The sequence below is a fragment of the Protopterus annectens genome, chromosome 12.part0 (genome assembly GCF_019279795.1).
Source record: "Protopterus annectens isolate FY-2018-M chromosome 12.part0, PAN1.0, whole genome shotgun sequence".
Lineage (NCBI taxonomy): Eukaryota > Metazoa > Chordata > Ceratodontiformes > Protopteridae > Protopterus > Protopterus annectens.
In genome coordinates, this window is record NC_056746.1 from 1533217182 (window position 1) to 1533232839 (window position 15658).

General features: G+C 40.6%; 2 protein-coding genes across 3 annotated transcripts in view; one reads left to right on the forward strand and one right to left on the reverse strand.

Moving 5' to 3' along the window:
* The window catches only part of TEN1 (TEN1 subunit of CST complex), a gene marked incomplete at its 5' end in the record, with an annotated part of 968820 nt that overhangs the window by 829017 nt on the left and 124145 nt on the right, over positions 1–15658 (reverse strand).
* The window catches only part of ACOX1 (acyl-CoA oxidase 1), an 832154-nt gene that overhangs the window by 491270 nt on the left and 325226 nt on the right, over positions 1–15658 (forward strand). For both annotated transcript variants that reach the window (XM_044090502.1, XM_044090501.1), the window contains exon 8: positions 14539–14701. In XM_044090502.1, the coding sequence (XP_043946437.1) occupies positions 14539–14701 (163 nt within the window). The remainder of the gene's footprint in view (positions 1–14538; positions 14702–15658) is intronic.

Sequence of the window (15658 nt, forward strand, 5' to 3'; positions counted from 1 at the left end):
CTGTTTTTCCATGATTGTAATTATTTTTCACTACTGTTTTATTATTTTCTTTAAATGTAATAGTACTGCTCATAATTCTTTGTTATGTGTATTAATATGTTCTTTGTATGTAATTATTGTGGAGCTTTTCTCCCCGGGCTTCCACTGAAAACAGGCTCTTTCCCAGTTAACAAATGCAATAAATAAATAAAATAAATACATTTTTTCTCCATTCAGAGAAATTGAAAGCAGTAATGCATATTAATACAGCGGAAACCATTTTAAATGCAAATTCTGAAGTACAGTGATAGGCATCTCACAGCTAATGGTCTACATAGGATTGTCATATTTACAAGTTCTCTCTCAAGATATGATATAGTAATGGAGTAGAAAATTAAATCATTTACAACCCCCTGACTTTCCAGAACTATTGAAAATAATGTAGTACTGAGTTGTAGGTAGTCCTTCCCCCAGTCCCTCAGGTCAGTGTAACTGGGTGTAACACTGTATGCTGTTTACAGCCTCTAAGACATTGCTTTTTTCTCATAGAATTTGAAGTATTAGACTATGTGTGGTCTACCTCCTGGTGTCTATTTCCTATGTGTGCTGCTTTGGTGGTGTATATCTGCTGACATTCAGTATTTTTCCTAGAAGGCTTTCGTAGTGACAAAAGTCTCAGCATGAGTCAGTTTAGCATGTTTTTATGAGATGTCAGTGGTAATGTGTGGTGGTCGCATGCCATCTTATTAAGTGAGAGGAATGCCTCTCTACTTAACAGGAATAATTTAGTGGGTAGATATTTGAACTTTTCACACACTGAATTATTCCTGTCAAGTAGAGATTTGCTGCCTTGTGAGTATATATTACAGTCTCTGTACTGCCTGAGAGCATCAAGTGCTATAAGGCTGTCAATAGAAGTGATACATCCTGGTTTACTTTTTGTCTGGTGGGCCTGAGATTTAGTTTTGTCTGAGTGTTCGAGTCATATTGTTCGTAGTCTGGCTAGGTATAGTAGAACTAAGCCAAGTGAAAGCACAACTAATTCCGAGCAGCTTAGAGTGGTTTAGTGCACATATATACACATATACATATACACACGTGTTAGAATAACGCAGCTGGTACAACATCTACTACAGAATTAAGCAGTCTGCTCAACTGGTAACGTGCAACTAATAGTGACCCAACACAAATGCACTCAACCTACATGCAGTACCACAGCAAAGAAATGCTCCACTAGCAATAAATATCAGCCTCACACAGCCATGCGCAGCTTTAGTAGTGCAGTTATGTTGAAATGCTCAATGAGCACATCAACCAATGGTCAGACACATGATGAGTTTCTTGTCACTGTAAAAGGGACTGCTGAAAAGCATTAACCAGCTACTGTGTAGTGTCAGCCAGAGTGCTGCAGCAAACAAACCAGTTCAGTATATAATTTAAAAGAAAAAAAAGAAGAAAGAAAACTGAAACAGTCAATCATATCAAATATTTTTCTGTGCCTGGTAAAATAAGTTGACAGAACAGGGTATATCCACGTCACTCGGAGCCAGTTAAAACAGATAATCTTTATTGTAATCCACACGGGTTAAGCGCTTTCATCTGCCTGAAACGCAGATTTCATCAGAACCATTCTAATGCGCCTTCAGCGCTCCACACAAACATAATCGCATACGTTAAAGCCATTACAGTTATGAAGTATTTGCCCTTCATGACGCCTGTCGCAGTCGTTTCACTCCTACTTCCAAACTGAAATAATTATATTACTCTCTTCCTAAAATGCCAGTAAAACTGCTTTGCTGACTAACAACCAGCAGTAGTATGGAGGGCACATGTAGATGTGGATGCTGCAATTATTGTAACAACATAGACAAATCCAGGTTTTTCAAGCATCCTGGAACTGGTAGGCTCTGACAGCTTAAGCTACAGCTGACTGCAATACCCAAAACGTGGTGTATGTAGCACATTGCACTGTATGTTTCAGATTCTACGTGGGTAAAACCAATTGTAGGTTAAAGGAACGTGTACGTGATCATCTGCATTGTACTAAGAAAGAGTTAGAATACAGTGCACTAGCAAAGCACACTATTCAAGAGGGTAATGCACATAATATTTTGTTTCAGGTTTTGCAGACAATTGAGAATAGTAAGAGAGTGGGTGATCTTGTCAACAAAACAGAAAATGTAGAGTTGCAATGGATTCTACAGCTGGCCTCACATAGAGGCTTGGGACTCAATGACAGTGTGCCCCTGAAACCTGTGCTTAAAGCTAAGAAATTGAGATAGCACTATGTGAGATGTGTAATGATTTTAGCCCTTTAAGGTTTTAATTGTTTTTAAGATGGTTTTAGTGTGTTAATCAGGGTTGCTTCCTGATAGGTTGGTACTGTAATTGTTTTGTATTTAAATAGTTAGTGTGATTTAGTGTATGTTGTCTGAAGAAGCAGTGGGTCTCACTGCGAAAGCGCTCACACTCTTGTCATTAAAGAAGTTTGGATTTTATAATGTCTACCTGAATTTAAGTCGCGGTGGTGGTGCTGCGAGTAAGACGCTGTCTGGTTAGACTCTCAGCTAGAGCGTCTTCTACGTGGAGACATGCGTGAATGGGCGTACCTTCGTTGAAGGTTGTGCGTCAGGGCTGGCAACTCAGTATGTAAAAAATCAACTGCCAATCATTAGCGGACCGGAATTCCACTGTGGCGACCCCTAACCGGGAAAAGACGAAAGACACAACAACAACCTGAATTTATTTAAGTTACTGACTTTATTTGTCTGCTTATACCTTGGATTCTTCACATCTGTTGGGACTTTTTACTTGACAGTTACTAAAAAAGTATAAACCCTGTTCTCCTTTTGCTGATCTCCTTGCTGAGTACTTCAAGCTCTCTGCAGACTCTATAGCATACCCAGTCTCGATTCTCATTAACAGATCTGTTGAAGCCTCCCATGCTCCTGCCCTGTGGAAATAATTATCCATTATTCCCCTCCATAAAAGACGTAACTCCTCTTAAATCTCTAACTTTTGGCCAATTGCCATATTTTCCTCCCTTTCTAAGATCCTGGAAAAGTGTACTCATAAGCAACTCCTTCAGTGCCCTTGCAAAATGATCTCCTAACCCCAACATAACATGGCTTCCAACCAAGTCATAGCACCACTACAACTCTCCTCAACTCTTTCAGCATCATAGTAATGGCAGAAACCAAGGAAAGTCTCTGTTTCTGTTTTTCTAGATCTCTTGAAAGCCTTTGACACAGTGTCACATGAGAAACTTCTGACTGAAATGTCCTGTCTGCGCCTTTCCAAACCAACTCTTCCATGGTTCTCTACCTGTCTGAAAGACATCAGTCTGTTAAATGGCTCTCTTCTTGCTCTCCTTTTCTCTTAGTTAAAACAAGTGCTCCTAATGAATCTATTCTTAGTCCACTGCTCTTTAGCATTTTCATCAATAACCTATATATACCTCTTATCAGCAAGCTTGCCTTATTTAGTATGTAGATGACTCAACTCTCATCTGCTCATCTGACAGCCCACTACAACTAAAATCCATGACACAAAATGCATTCAAATCAAACTGTGGCTACATCAAAACTAACTTTTACTTAATCACAAAAAGACTAAAATACTACTCTTTTTTTTAAATCCCATACCAGTGTGAAAGTAACTTCCACATTACCTCTCTAAACAATACAGCTGTAGAAGTAGTTACCCATACCAACTTGCTTGGAGACACCATATATGACAAACTGAAGTTTGATCTTCACATACAAAACTATATAAAAATAGCTCATTGGAAACTAAGTTTACTATATGGAGCAAAAAAACAAATCCTTTTTACTTCTAGTAGAATCACTTATATTATACCATGTCTTCATCTATTTTGACTAACATCCAGATCTCTCTTGTATCACAGCTGGAGCAATGCTATAATAAGATAGCTAGATTTGCAGCTAATCTGCCACATAAAGAGCATCATCGCTCTGTTACTCGCTCTAAGTTCGTTAGAACTCCCACATCAGCTAGCCCATACACAACAACTTCTAACCCATAAAATACCTTATACCCCTCTAGCTGTCCCTCTGTCTCATCAATACTTCATTGTTGTCATTGACATAGACGTAAATGAACTAGTAAAAAATAAATTCCAGTGTACCCTCTAATGGGTGAAAGCGCTTAGTCAGTTACAGATGCGAATATATGGTTTTATTGTTTTATGTATGGATCATTAAAGTCACTGTGGTTTTTACTTTTGGCTATACTGGAATTTATTTTTTACTACTTCATTATTGTCACCCAAATCAGCCACTTAGCTCTCAAGACAAAAACCTGCTTGAAATCTGTTAACAAAAAAAAGTATGGGGCAAAGTTTATACTCACACTAGGTATCCAAACTATGGAAGTCCTGCCCAAATTCAATCAGAAGTATATCTGGCCTCCATGTATTTAAGTCCCCTCTCAAAGAATTTCTCACCAAGTCATGGCTATGCCCCTGCACCTCACCTGTATGATATATATTAACAAATGCTTTACATTCTTACTAACCTAACCTCTCATCATACTATCTATACCTGTCAACACTTGCCCTCTCCCCACGCTTAGGGTGGACTTGTAACTTTTTATTTGTATTTCGTAGCATAGTGGACTATAATTTTGTAGATACTGTCATATTTGTCAGTTTTTTATTTATTTATTTTTATTTTTACATCACTGGTGCCTCCTAATGCTTTATTGTATCCTATGTATTCCATTATCAAATTATATGTATGTATATTTTTTTGATTATTACCCTTGTGCTGATGTTTTATTTGTTTAGATCTCTAGTGCTTTTCTCCTCGGGCCTCCTCCAAAAAAATGTGTATTTATTACCTTGTTGGACTTTCCCAGTAAACAAATGTCAACAAACAAATAAAAATAAAATTTTTGCTAAGCTAGTACTAATCGGAATTCCCAGAACAGCAGCGAATTATCCTGTCTCAAAATAATCACCGCAATTTTCCAAGATAGCCCCCAAAACGCTGCCTAGCTAAGTTGTGCCCATTTAACAGTATGCACTGAAATCAGCAAAAAGAAAAAGCATCTCAGATGTTAAATAACAGTTAAAACGCACACTTTCTTTGAAGGGTCGAAGAAGGAAATCCAATCCAGTTAAAACAGGTCAAATAAGATTCCAGCAAAAGCAGGGATGCACAGCTCATAGCACTCATGACAACACATTATCTTTAGAGTGTATGAGTTATTTTTCCTAACGAGACTTCCTAAACTGCTTGAACCTTGTGTCGATTTAAAAAAAATGCTACTGTATAGAGAAGCAGACCCATACACACATTTTTCAAGTAAACAAGATTTAGGTTAAGTACATTTTTTCCTTTGCTGTTGATTTGCAGTCTTTCAAAATATACTATTTTCCTGCTACAGTTGACATGATCTCACATAAAGCAACTTAAAATAGTTAAATCTGTTTGTATACAGTATTTTTCAACTTACTTAAACTTCCCTGAAATGAGTCTTACCCTCATCATTTGAAAGATACTGATTTAGAAGTATTAAGGAACAAAATAAATGTCACACATCTACACAATATTAAAATGAAAATGTTTAGATTAAAAGGAAATATGTCTGGGAAAAAGAGACATAACCTGAAAGTAACTGTTCATATTTTCAAAATAATTACTAGGAATTTTTCACGTTTGGAAGAGTGGCTGATTTGCTGAAACATTTAGATTAGATTTAAAGGAAAGCTCCAAATTGGAACAAAAAAATCTATGTTTTCACTCTATTTTTGTTTTCTGCGCTACTTTGCCACCTCAAAAACACTCAGATTGCTTCTTATACAATTGTAATGTTTTACCACAAAATGGCTGCCAACGGCTTGACATATTAATGTGATCTGGTTTATCTTCAACCATCTTTCCCATAATCCATTTCAGGTCAGCTTAATATGCTAGACATAAGGAGGTATTGGTGTATTCCCATTTCATTGACATATAGTGGGATTAGTATCAAAGTATCCATTTGTAGTCCAAGACAAATTGACAGTCCACTCCTCTCACACTGTACCTGTGGTGCCAAAACTGTCCCTACACTGAGAGATCCTTGCAGTTTCATGTGTAGGTGATAGATGCTACTGGAAATGAATGGATTGGAAAGTAATTTTCTTCCTCTGTGCCTGCAGTGGGAATATTTTTATTTTTATTTATGTGTTTGAATCTTGTAGAAAATGCTGTATTTTCATTTATTTTATAACTAATGTCATGTTTTTTCCCTTACTAAAAGTTAAGTCTGCAGCAAAATATGATCTACTTTTTATTCCTTAACTTTGGATAACTATTTTTTCTGAGGCACAGATGTCTTATGGCATTATAGTTTCTATCTCTTGTCATTCTGCTCATTGTAGTGATTTGTTAAAGTGTAGGAAAATCACTCTTCTACGAACTTGACTCCTTGATAATGACACAGTAAAAGAAAGGAACTGGAAAATAAATCTGTTCCTTGGTTTTTGCAGTGAGAAGATTTTTTTTTTTCGGGGAGGGGGGGATTGAATATTATAGGAAATTCCTTTTCGTTTGTATTTTTTGGTAACTAATAACATGCTGTTTTTCCTCTTACTATGTCAGATATTACCAGCTTTCTAATCCCTTTGGATAACCTTTTTTTTGCGTCACAGGTGTCTTCTGGCATTGTTTTTTTCTCTTTTGATGTTATTCTGCTCAGCAACTGATTTGTTAATCTGCAGCACAGTTACTCTTCAGCAAAACTGACTCCTTGATAATGACACAAGGACTGATTGTACTCCGGGCTCTGTAAAACAGAAATTACTCTGTACTGTTGCAGGAAACTGCAGTCATGAAGGTTACAACCATAAGTGAATTGAGGCATTAAGCAACCCATCCCTGTTCCTCTGACTGAACTTTTGTGATATGTCTGGCAGTGAGTGTAGAGGATTAAAGTTCTGCTTCCAGTGTTAAGATCACATGGTTTGAAGCTTTCCATCTTCATTTTCCTACTATGTGATCTTGAGCAAATAATTTAACCAAACAGTACTTCGAGGCAATTGGGCATTTGGGTTAGACTCCCTAATGATTTCCTGGACTACATGCTTAGAAACGTAGTATGAACATATGCCCCAATCTGTTTATTCCTTTTTTCAGTACTCATAACAACTAGCTCAGTACTGTTTCTGTTACCCTTCTTTAGTCTTTTATTATCTATGGTGGATGTGGGTTTCAGTAAGTGTCCATAGAAATTCATAGCTTTTCACGGCATGTAATATTTTTAATATGTAATATTTTTTCCTGTCATAACTGTAGTGGTAATTAATGTACAAAACATTTCCTTTCTGCAGTGTCGTTTCCTGTTTCATCTCTCTTCCCTACAGTTGACAGTGTACCAAATTACATTATCTGCGATATTCCTTTTTCATGGTTCTCCAGTGTGTGCCAAGCAGTTCTGCAGTCGACTCCTGTGAAATGATGTGCATAGCTACTTTAAGAATGCTTATTGCTACTAAACACAGGCAGTCTTCTGACCCACCCACTAATATGTCATTCTACCCCTGGCAAACTCCACAGTTGCTCGACTATAAACTGCCTAGAATTTTATGGACCATTACTTGGATTCTATCTATGTGACACATCTTGACAAGTGTTGGAAGTAATTTCTTTTACCTCAGTCAGCACAAGTTGAAAATAAGGCTGGCCATAATTTGATGAATCATGGATGGCTATCCATATTTTAATAAAATTGCATTATTTTTCAAATGAGTTTTCTTTATATTGTGCAACATAGCCTTTCTTCAAAAACAAACATTAGCACTGCCACAATAAGCATTTTCAGTACAATGGTTTGATGACCTATATGAACACAGGCAATGCCAGTGAAACATACACAATATGGCTGTCAAAGATGATTCTTTCACTATACGTAGCACATGTAAACTAATGAGAAAATTGAGTGTTTGGTACTTAAGAGCAAACATGTAAGCTATCCTAAAAACAAATAACTTGCCTTCCAACAGCGTATAAATATACACTGAAATTGATGCTGACATGAGTTTATGGTCAAAGAAAACTCAATCATGGCAATAGAACAAAATGTTAATAAAAGAAAATCATATTGAACAAAGGACCATTTGTTGTTAAATAAATTCATAATGGAGAACTGTAAAAAGGGGAAGAATCTGAGTATGGCATGGAGAGGCTACAAAAAAGCATTTGACAGTATCTCATATTCATGGATAAAAGAGTGCTGAAAAATGTATAAGATACACCCTACACAGATCCATTACATTACAGCGACCGTGGAACAGTGGCAAATCACTTTGCAGTTAACCCATGATAAAGGACAAATTATTATTCCAGGGATAAAAAGTCAAATGGGGAACTCTAGATGTTCTTCATGTTTCACTGTTGCAGTGCTCACATTTGGGTTATCCCTGCCAGGGTAGCCCTTGGCTGACCCGAATAAGAGAGGCTTAGTATTTCTACGTCGGTTGCTGTCACTTCAGGACTGATGTCAGGTCATCAGTTGTAAGGCAGCCGACGCCATTACATCAGTCTTTCTTGCCGAGGAACCCGAAGCAGTTTGCACAAGTGCCGGTCGGCCGCTACCTGAGTTTCGTCTTCTGAATTGAAGCTGAAGTCTTCTAAATGCTAAGTACCCCGTTGGGGATCCTTTTTTCTTGCTCACACCAATAGCAGAAAAAATTAACAATTTGTCTCACCTGTGGAAAGGAAATACCACACTGAGACTTTCATTCTTACTGTGTCACTTGCTTAGTCCCAGACCACAACGTTCCTCGCTGTTGCTTTTGTGCTTTCTTTAACGCCAGAACTATATGTCATCGGGTCCTTATTGTAGCTAGATATTTTTGCTTACAATCCTCGAATTCTGATATGGCTTCGGAAAGCTATCCAACAGCAGATCTTCTGAAAAAACATAAGGATAAAGACAGAGACGGACTGCACAGGTCCAAACCTACCGACAATACTTCAGTTAAGCTAGTCGTCAGTTCTCTGGTCCTCAGTGAGTAACTTTCACAGCCCCATATGCCGACTTCTGTGGATTCACAGGCTGCTACCAAGACCCTTTCGGAGTTCGGTATGTTGCAAAACTCTTCTTCGACTAAGGATCGTATGGTTGTCTCACCCTTGGATGGGTCCAGAACTGCTGAGCAGGCAACTGCTTCCAAGGAAGTACTTTTCACTACCGATTCTCATCTCAAACTGACGACTTCTTTTGCGTCTACCGTTCTTTCAAAAACTACGGAGTTTCTAAGGCCCAGGGTGCGAACCACACCCAAGAAAACTATGACCCAATCTCAGGCACCTGCTTCCTTGCTTCAGTCTCAGATGCTTAAAATGGCGGAAGACCTTATCATGCTGATGAGAGGAAGCCAAGCTTCCCCTTCCAAAAGGTAAAGAGATCTGTGCCCAGTAGTTTTGTCTGAACAGGTGTGTGATGACTGTGATGCATCTGAATATGAAGACTTGCAACCCCTCTCTGCTTATGAGGATTCTAATGCAGAGGAATCCATTCCTTCAGCCTCTCCACTCGAGGACTATTCCTTTGGGGAAACCCTTCATACCTTAAGGGAGCATTTCCAGTGGGAATGCCAGGACTACCCTCAGTCTAAAAAGAGACTCCGAGAATACTTGGATCATCCACAGCACAGACCCCTGGCCATTCCCCTAGTCCTGGATGTTGTGGATGATGTTTTTCTGGAATCCAGTTTGACTCCTAACATCCTCCCTCCTTTACCTAGAAAACCTGACGGGTATTACAGAGTCCCTGACTCACACAAATTTCTTTTCAAAAACCCTACTGCTGACCCTGAGGTAATTTCTCAAGGGCCCGAAGGAATTAAAGTAACCTCTGGCAAGAATCCCACCCCCTCAGAAAGGGATTACCAAGCATTAGACAGATTGGGCAAAAAAGTGTACACCTCTGCTACTCTTGCTATCTGAGGACTAAATTGCCAGTTCCATATGCTGAAATTTCAGCAACATACCATGGAACTCCTCAAACAAAAAGTGTCTTCCTTTCCTGCTTGTGCAGAATCTAAAGAGTTACAAGAATTCATGCATTGTGCAAGTCGGGTGACAAAACATACCTTACACTGTGGTTTAGACACCCTAGAAGTTTCTTGCAGGGCAGTAGTCACCGGTTCTGTCCTTAAAAGACATGCATGGCTTAAGGAACAGCCCTTGCCAGACCATGTTAAATATAAGGTATTGGATGCACCCTTGCACAAAGGCAACTTATTTGGCACTTGGCACTAAGACAGAGGAGGTCTTAAAAAAGATGGAAGAAAAAGCTAAATCTATGCAGACAGTTAAGGATTTCCTACAGGTTCAGCCACCAAGGTTCAGCAGGCATTGCCTCTCCAAGCACTGGTCCTTTCCTGCTCCCACCAGGTCAGTTCAGCCCAGACCCTGGGGAAGCAGACCCCCCCCCCCCCAGACAACAGCCACAGGGAATGCAGAGATCAAAACAGTGGAATTCCTCCACTTCAAAAGCAGAGAATTCTCAGCCACCCCCTCATGGTAATTCACAATGACTCTCCTCCCCTACCCCCTCCCTCTGCCCACCTACACTTACCCATAGGGGGAAGCTCTCCTTTCATGCAAGCACCTGGGCTACCATTACTAACGACCGTTGGGTCCTCAACATAGTGTCCCAGGGATACATATTTTCTTTCTACACTCTTCCAACCCCAAAAGGGTTCCCAGATCTACAGCCAAACCAGTGGGCAGAGGCGAAAAAGCAAGTCCTTTCCCTGCTCTCTATGAGGGCAATAGAGCACATTCCTGCAGAACAGACAGGCCAAGGTTTTTACACCAGACTATTTTTGGCACCCAGAAAAGAGGGCACCTAGCACACCATCCTCGATCTATCCATTCTGAACACCTTCCTGGTGATATCAAAATCCAAAATGCTCACCCTTCAGCAACTGCTACCCATGCTCTCCAAGGATGCTTGGCTAGCCACCCTAGACCTAAAAAAGGCCTACCTTCACATCTCTATCAGGGAATCATGCAGGAAATATCTACGTTTTAGGGCAGGATCCCTACACTTTCAGTTCTTTGCACTTCCTTTTGCCTTATCTACTGCTCCCAGAGTTTTCACAAAATGTCTGGCTCCCGCCATTACCTTTTGCAGACAAAGTAATATCCAGATTTACCCATACATAGACGACTGCCTAATTCAGGCAGACAGTCAAGAAAAGCTGCTCAAGCACCTGGCCTTTGTAAAGTCCCTACTGACCTACCTAGGGTACACTATCAACAAAAATAAATCCTAACTAGTACCCACCTAAAGGATTATATTCCTGGGAGCAATCCTAGACACAGCATCCCAGTTGGCATTCCTTACACCAGAAAAGCAAACTTACCTGACAGCCTACTTCTCTCAACAAGCCATCAGACCCCAGTTATCTGCAAGGAAAATCCTGCAAGCTCAAGGGTTCATGGCATCTTGCATTCTACTCATTCCATATGCCAGACTGCATATGAGGAAACTTCAGTGGTACCTAAAAAGCCTTTGGTGTCAACACTGTCAAGACCTGGAAACTCTTATACCAATGATACCTTGCCTAAGGAAAGATTTTCTTTGGTGGGCAGCAGCATGCTCCCACAACAAGGGTCTACCTCTCTCACCACCCCCTGCCGCCCTGACCCTCACCACAAACGCATCAGACTATGCCTTGGGTGCACACCTGGTCGGCAGGTGCATACAAGGCCAGTAGAGCCCACAACAAATCCATCTGCACCATTAACCAGAAAGAAATGTTAGCTGTCCAGCAGGCATTTACAGCTTTCAGGCCACTACTCTCCCCAGGGGCCCTCCTGATCAAAACAGGCAACACCACTGTGATGTGGTATATCAGCAAGCAAGGAGGGACTCACTCCTGCCCTCTGTGCAGGCTGGCCATGACCCTATGGCACACAGCCTCTGCCATGCAACTCCACTTGCTAGCACAATTCCTGCCAGGTTCTCTAAACTCCCTGGCAGACCACTTAAGCAGAAATCTTTTGGATCCATAAGTCAGAAATGGGCACCCCGAAGGTCAACCTCTTTGCCTCCCACACCAACCATCAGCTCAACAAGTTCTGCACTAGGGAACATCACTGCATAGCTTGGAAAGTGAATGCTCTATCTTTCCCCTGGGTCAGTCTATCAGTCTGTGTATTTCATTTCCTCCACTACCTCTCATCACCAGGGTACTGCTCAAATTAAGGGAGGAAAAACCAAGGACAATTCTTATTGCTCCTGACTGGCCTCGCCAGCACTGGTACCCACCGCTGCGCAGCCTGTCCCCACTGCCACTATAGCATCTCACTCAGACCCCAACCCTCCTGAACCAGAGGGAAGAAGAATTCATGCATCCCCAATTGCAGAGCCTCAGTTTGGCAACCTGGCTTATTCCCCTGACCACTGATCAATTTGCCAACCTCAGTAAACAGGTTCTAGATGTTTTACTTGAGGCCAGACGCCCTAGCACTAGAAAGTCTTATGCTGACAAATGGAAAAGGTTCTGCACCTGGATTCAGGCTAAGGGAGCTGATACGGCACATCCTTCCCTACCCCTCATCCTGGATTACCTAGCTGACCTGCTACACAGTGGTCTCTCATTTTCCTCTATTAAAATTCATGCCTCTGCTATCTCTGCTCAATTCCACACTGAGCAGCCACTTTTCTCACACCCTCTGATCAAACAATTCCTAAGAGGGGCTAGCAACTTGAGGCCACCCAGAAGAGCACCCACCTCAGCTTGGGACCTTAACTTTGTGTTGGAAAATCTCACCCTACCACCCTTTGAACCAGCATCTTCAGCAGAGCTAACATTTCTCTCCTGGAAGACAGCTTTTCTTCTTGCCATCACTTTAGCCAGAAGAGTCTCTGAGCTACAAGCACTCAAGGCTGACAGGGTTTCCCTCATGACTAACCCATCCTTCATGTCCAAAGTGGTGTCCAGTGTGGCTCAACCAATCATTCATTTGCCCACCTTTTTTCCCTAACCCACAAAACAAGGCAGAAAGGATCTTGCACTCTCTAGATGTGCACGGACAGCTCAGATTCTATCTAGACAGGACTAAATCATTCAGAAAGTCTGAGTAATTACTGTTAGCTTTGCTGCATGGGCAGAGGGCAAAGCCATCTTCAAACAAACAATTTCCAAATGGATAGCACACTGCATCCATTCTGTTACAAGGAACACTAAAAACCTCCCCCTAAGGGGGTCAGGACTCACTCCACCAGAGTAGCCTCCACCTCTGCAGCTTTCCTTAAAGGAGTCCACACCAGGGTCATCCTGGAGGCTTCCACCTTGGACATCTGTTCACACTTTCACCAAGCATTACCACCTGCCTATCTTCTCCAAATCCAGGGCAGGCTTTGCCACTACAGTCTTACAGGGTATCCTAGCCAGCCCCTAGTCTCCTTGACTGCCTACACCCTTGTCCTCAGCTTTGGGAATCAATCCAATTGTGATGACTGCAACAGTAAACATGAAGAACATAGTACAGTTGTGTACACTTACCATAAATGTAGATGTTTAAGTGTATTCACTGTTGCAGTCCTGGTTTCCCTCCCTCCACCCCCGTTTTCTTTCTCTCTCTCTGTCTGTCCTTAAAAGGAACATTTTGGTATTTACTTTCTACGGTGGGGTTCTTCCACCATAACCTGGCTCCCACTTGGGAGCTCCTGACAGTCATGGCAAGAAAAACTGATGTAATGGCGTTGGCTGCCTTACTTTGTACTACTGGCGATCTGACGTCAGTCCTGAAGCGACAGCAACTGACACAGAAATACTAAGCCTCTGGCCAAGGGCTACCCTGGCAGGGATAACCCAAATGTAATGACTGCAACAGTGAATACATTCGAACATCTACATTTATGGTAAGTGTACACAACTGTACTTTCATCTGATGAGGAACTGAAAGCACACCAGCAAGTGGTCAAAACTTTTTGAGATGATACAAGAATGTCATTTGGTCTTGATAAATGTGCAAAAGCAACCTTGAAAGCGGGAAAGCTGCAGCACCAAGAAAACATCAGTTTGGGGTAGGAGTGTGATATAAAAGAACTTCAGCAAGAGGGAGTGCATAAGTATTTCGGAACTGATGAAGGATCGCCAATTAATTAAACTAAACATGAACAAATGCGAATAAAACATAGTAAGGAATATTTTAGAAGACTAAAATTAATACTGAAAACAGCATTGACATCTAGGAACAAAATCCAAACTGTAAACCAATTTGTTCTACCTGTCCTAGCTTACATTTTTGGAGTGATTGTTGGATATGAAAACAAGGATGCTTCATGCTCATCAGTTTATTTATAAAAATCAATGTATACCAAGACTGTATGTTCCCCTCCTTGAAGTATGGGCCTTCTCAAAATTGATTACATGTATCGATCTGCAGTTGTGGGTTTGCATACTTATCTGTTGACTTCACAAGACCTAAACATAGTGAAAGTTTTGAATAATGATGCTAATACAATACTGGTACTGCAGCTACCATTTATAGATGGCATATTCTGACTGTAATGTTCTTTTTTCTAAAGGGAGCCTGAGCCTCAGATTCTGGATTACCAGACACAGCAGTACAAGCTTTTCCCCCTGCTTGCGACAGCATATGCATTCCATTTTGTTGGACAATACATGAAGCAGACCTACCTCCGTATCACTGGTGACATAAATCTTGGAGATTTCAGCGAGCTGCCAGAGGTGAGAGTCAGTTTAGGAAGAATGTTGACACAAGTTATTAGACATTTACATTTATCAAATTAGTTGCAGTTTGTCTTTATGAAAGAGTTGACCATGAGTCTGTTATTGTGATTGTTTGCATATGGCTTTGCTTGAAGTATGAAAAAGTCAGACATTTTTGAAAATGGTGTCTGTATTTTTTTCTTAATGAAAAGTATCCTTGTTTCTGCTTTTAGACCATTTGTCTCTTGCTGTTTTCCAGTTGTCTTTCAATTTCTTCCATTCTAGTAGCTCTTGCCACAGTTTGTAGATGAATGCTCTTATGTATGATGTTCAAATACACACGCTTTAACTCTATACTTTCTTCAACTTGGTGCAAACTCAGAGGCCATATATTTTGATGTTAGAGGAATGGAAACAAGGCCTCCATATCAGGAAGGGAAAAAAAAACAGCATTCCCCATTCTGAAAATGCTTGTTTATCTCAGTACTAGATGAGTATATGTATTTTCAAGCTTCCAACCGTGCGTTTTTAGAATTCAAGCAGTTGGGATTTGAGTTACTGAAGAAAATTCCTGTTATGTATATAAAATATACTAATGACTGAAAAAGGAAGCTTAGTAACTTATTCCCTTTAACTGGACACCCCAAAGACACTGGCAGATATTTGTATGAAGCCTCTACTAAAGTATCATTCAGGAGGTGTCTGCCTTCTCCTCTTTATCTTCTGTAGCTTGTGTTGCTATCCTGTAGTGTCTTTAGTACAGACATACACTCATGTGTAGCACATAACTGCTACTAATGCTGGACAGAATTATTTTTTCTAGTTCCTTTCAAGAGTTTTCCAAATGTCTAATTGTGGCTTTTTCCTGTGTAGTTCACAAGGCAGCTACAGATGGACCTTTGTCTGTGTAGCCAGCCTTCTGATGTTTTAGGTGATCATGGCATGCTGTTGCCAGGAAGACAGCTTTAAAAAAAA